Below are 4,452 nucleotides of genomic sequence, written 5' to 3' on the forward strand. Positions count from 1 at the left end.
CTGATCTCCTTCCTGGGGTTTTCTCACACAACAGTCTCTGGAGTTTACACAGAAAGGTGCGAAAAACATAGAGTGAGTGAGCGACATGTTCTGTGGGTGGAAACAAACGCCTTGTTGAGAAGAGAGGTCCGAGGGAAATGGACAGATTCAAGGTGTTTTTTGTGCCAGGAAGGATATAGTAACTCATGTAATCACTCTTTACAACCGTGGTGAGCAGAAAAGCATCTTAGCACGCAACAGCAGAAAGAACAACACATTGGGTTCCACTCCTGCAGCCAAGAACAGGGATCTCAGAATCAACAAGAAGTTCCTATTAAAGTGGCTGGTGTGTGTGTTTTTATCCATCCAGTGTTGCTTATGGATTTTATGGAAAATGTAAAAAGGAATCTGTTCATGATACAAGGGACTTTGTTTTTGTTTTTTTCAGCTTTTGGTGTGTGGAGTGTAATTATAGGCGTTGCTGGGATAATTACAGCCTTCCCAGAATGTACAACCTGCCAATTATAAAAATTAACTGTAGGTATTACATCATAGTTCCAGTGACACTAACATGGAACAGAAACCTCTTCTCATTCTGCAGAGTTCTTCCTTTAGCATGCAAACTTATTCTAAATTTCACTTGAATTTACATTTTTAGATGTCAGTTTGTTGCTTTTCATCAACATACAGAACCAGTCAGAACTTCTCCCTCGATTCTTCACCGATATTGATTCTTTCTGGCATGAAGGTAGGGGTACCTAGGGTGTATATAACTTCTCCCCAGATTTGCTTAATTACAATTATTAATGAAGTTATGAACTAATTAAGCTTTAATGAGTGAGCAGTTAAACAATCACTTCTTGGTCCATTCCTCGCCATTTTTTGGATTTTGAAAGTAGAACTGTGCAAGGTGGCCCACTTTAGATCGTTCCTTCTGGACTAGATGAGGCCGGAGTGAGCTACGCCCTCATTCGGTCTCGTTAATTAAGTCACTTCATGTCTTAAAGTAATGATGGATGTCATTTCTCTTTACTTAGCTGTTCAGTTCTTTATGATATATGTATGGATTACTGCAGTTGTGATGTTGAATAGGGCTATTTATTTATAGTATGTTTGTTTACTGTTTTATCTCCAGTGCATCAAGAAGGTGAGAAAGTCATCCACTAATTACCTTTTGACAAGATATACCTGTTAATTGAAAAGCATTCCAGGTGACTCCCTCATGAAGCTGGTTAAGATAATGAGTGTTCAAAGTGCCATCAAGGGAAATGCTGGAGAATCTAAAATAAAATCAGGCAATTTTTAACCTTTTTTTTGGGGTTTACCACAAATTGCCACATACTGGCGATTGGCCTCGTGGTTAGCATGTCTGCCTCTTGACAGGAGATCGTGAGTTCTACTCACGGTCGGGTCATACCAAAGCCCATCATAAAATGGTACCTACTGCCATCTGGCAAGGCACGCTGCAATACAGATGCAAGTGGGGAGACAAACTCTTGTGGTTACCTGAGGACCCCACACACACACTGTAACCCTAGCTACGTACAGGGATGTGATTTGGGGCTGGTGAAATTATCTGAAAATTTTAGCCGGGGGTCTGGGGGCCGCAGGCCCCCAGCTGGTCCAGGGCAGCACCCTGGTGGGGGGACAAGGGGGGGAAGCCCCCCGAAGCTCCTGGGTTTTGGGGTTTTCTGACTTAAAAATTGTACTAAAATGGCAAGCAAACACACAAGAAAAAACTTCATGATTAACAAATTCAAGCCAATTTAATGGTCAACATGCAACTCTGACACACACACACACACACACACACACTCTCGCTCACTCTCTCTCTCACTCGCGCGTGCACACACTCTCGCTCTCTTGTGCGCGCGCACTCTCTCTCTCGCTCTCTCTCGCGCGCGCGCACTCTCACTCGCTCTCTCTCTCTCACTCGCGCGCGCTCTCTCACTCGCGCGCACTCTCTCTCACACACTCTCACTCACACACACTCTCTCTCTCTCTCTCTCTCTCTCTCTCACACACACACACTCTCTCTCACTCACTCACCCCCCCCAAAGAACCAGCGCGGCAGGGCCCGCTAGCCCCGCGCCTTGGGACGTAATTCGCCCCGAGGCGAGCCGTGGCGCTCCGCTTAGGTTTCGTTTCTATCCCGGGTTCCAGCCCGACTTTGGACGCTCGTAGCTCGGGCAGGGGAGGTCCCAGTATCCCCAAACTTGACAGCCAGAGACCTCTGCCCTCTCCCCAAAGAACGAAATCGCTGAACATATGTCTCACAGTCTCATGTCCAACGTCTGTAGCAACCTCTTTCTCCAACCATTCCCAGCGGAACTTGTTTTTCACTATTCTGTCGATTTCTTTAACTCGATTTGCATCTTTACGCTCGATCACGGAGGCTGCCATCTTTCAACTCTGTTTGAAGCAAGCTTACGTACAGCTATCTAACAAGCGCGTTCATTGGTTGTTACAGAGCGATGGGCCAATCACGTACCTTGTTTCATCTCAATGACGTAATTGCGTCAATGAGATGAAACGAAGTACATGATTGGCCCATCGCTCTGTAACAACCAATGAATGCGCTCGCTTCAAACAAAGAGTTGAAAGATGGCAGCCTCCGTGATCGAGGCGTAAAGATGCAAATCTGAGGCTGCCATCTTTCAAACAAAGTTGGAACGAATAGGATACGAATGTGGATTTGAGGGAAAAATCGGAAACATTTTTTTTTTCAAGTTTTGAGGTGAAAAAAGTGGAATTCCGCGAATTCGCGGAAAAATCACATCCCTGTACGTAATATAGGCGAGAGGCTGAGGGCTACGAAACGGAGATTGGTGCCATGAATGGCATGGGAAGGACTTCGAATTTTTGTTTGCCACATAATTCCAGATATGTTCCAGATGTTATTTCATAGTTTTGATGTCTTCAGTGTAGAAAAGTTTTATAATACAGAATGAGTAGAGTAGGGGTGTACAAACTTTTTTTTGACTGGTACTGTTTTTTTTTTTAGGGGACCATGGAGGTAGTGACGCTGACTGGGGTCCATGCGGGTGTAGGGTTTTTCCTGCTCGTTGCTTTGTGCACTGCACTGATGACCTGTGTGCTATGGCGGAAACGGAAGACGGAGGGAACGTACCGGCCGAGCGCAGAGGAGCGAAAACAAGCCGAGAGTCAGGGCTCGGAGAAACCAGGTCTCCCACTGCCTCTGCCCAAAGAGGAGCGACTGATCTGAGAGCCTCCTTTAACCACATGGTGTGACTGAACTCAAAGGTCATTCAAAATCCAACTTGTATCTTTTGACCTGGTGTGGTGATTTCACTTCTGAGGGTTTCAGCTGGCTGTCATTCTAGAACCACAGTTCATGATCTAGAACTCCGAAATAGATTGTTAATTAAGCACTGATGATGATTTTGTCTTTGTGTTCCTCTTTCTATTGGCCAGACAGTGCCATGGCTGTTTATGAAGGGGTGTGTGTGTGTATCATGGTGTCCAGAGGTGCCAGTGTTTACTCTTAGAGTTTATCTACACTTTTCTGCTTCCTCAGTTTATGCAGTGAATAAAATTTACTACCTGGAAAAGTTGACTGACTGAAGGGGAAAGGATGCAGGATGATGATGCGCCGTTCAATATGTCTGACTTGAGGTGAAATCTGACTCGGAACCTCAGTCTTGTGCTCCAAATGAAAATAAGTGGGTGGTGCTGTGAGCTGTTTGGTCATTTATTTAAAAAAAAAAAAAGAGAGAGACAAAAAAAAGTATATAAATAAAAAAACCTCCTCCACTAATGGATGTTTGAAGTAAAATGAGTTTGTTGTGTGTTCCTGCTTACTATGAGAAATGTTGATGCCTCTGAGACCATGTCCGTATCGATTGAGATATATATCTCTATCTATCTATCTGCTCGCTCAGGAGTGTTCCTGGCAGCGTGGGTGTCGGTTGTTGTGGTCGTCCTAGTCCCTTGGGGGTACTGTCACACTTCCAGGCTCACCCTCTGTCTGCCTCAACACTCCATTTCCCATAATCCCCCTCACACGCCAGTTACTACCATGTGCACTCCATTAACCAATCTGGAACCATTTTGTAGGAGTGGTTCACCTGAGTTCTGATCACAATCACCTATACCCTTTTGTTTTTGTTTGTATTTATACCCCTTTGTCTGTCTTGTTCTTTGCACAGTATTGTCTTCACTTATCGTAAGTCTACTGAGCATCATTACAGTAAATTGATTGCTTCTCTTTGTATAACCCTTTTTGCCTTCCGTTTTTTTTCCTGTCTTGCCTAGCCCTTGTGTTTTGATTGCCCGTCTCTCTTGAGTCCCGGTTTCTCGATTATTGCCTGTTTTTCTGACTACGATTTGGCTAGCCCTTGTGTTCTGATTTGTCCGTATCTCTTGATTCCTGTTTTTTTTTGACTATTGCCTGTTTATTGACTATGATTTTTCTAGTCTGGCTTTTGTACTCTGATTTTGGATTATCCTTCT

The 4,452-nt window shown here is 44.4% G+C and overlaps 1 protein-coding gene across 1 annotated transcript; it reads left to right on the forward strand.

Moving 5' to 3' along the window:
• Window positions 1–686: 686 nt before the first annotated feature.
• crb3b (crumbs homolog 3b) lies at window positions 687–3,604 on the forward strand. Its single transcript, XM_060899591.1, has 2 exons — window positions 687–727; window positions 2,984–3,604. The coding sequence occupies exons 1-2, from the start codon at window positions 722–724 to the stop codon at window positions 3,203–3,205; spliced, it is 228 nt and encodes a 75-aa protein (XP_060755574.1). The 5' UTR covers window positions 687–721; the 3' UTR covers window positions 3,206–3,604.
• Window positions 3,605–4,452: the final 848 nt, after the last annotated feature.

This window comes from Neoarius graeffei, chromosome 18, assembly GCF_027579695.1.
Source record: "Neoarius graeffei isolate fNeoGra1 chromosome 18, fNeoGra1.pri, whole genome shotgun sequence".
In the NCBI taxonomy this organism is placed as follows: Eukaryota; Metazoa; Chordata; class Actinopteri; order Siluriformes; family Ariidae; genus Neoarius; species Neoarius graeffei.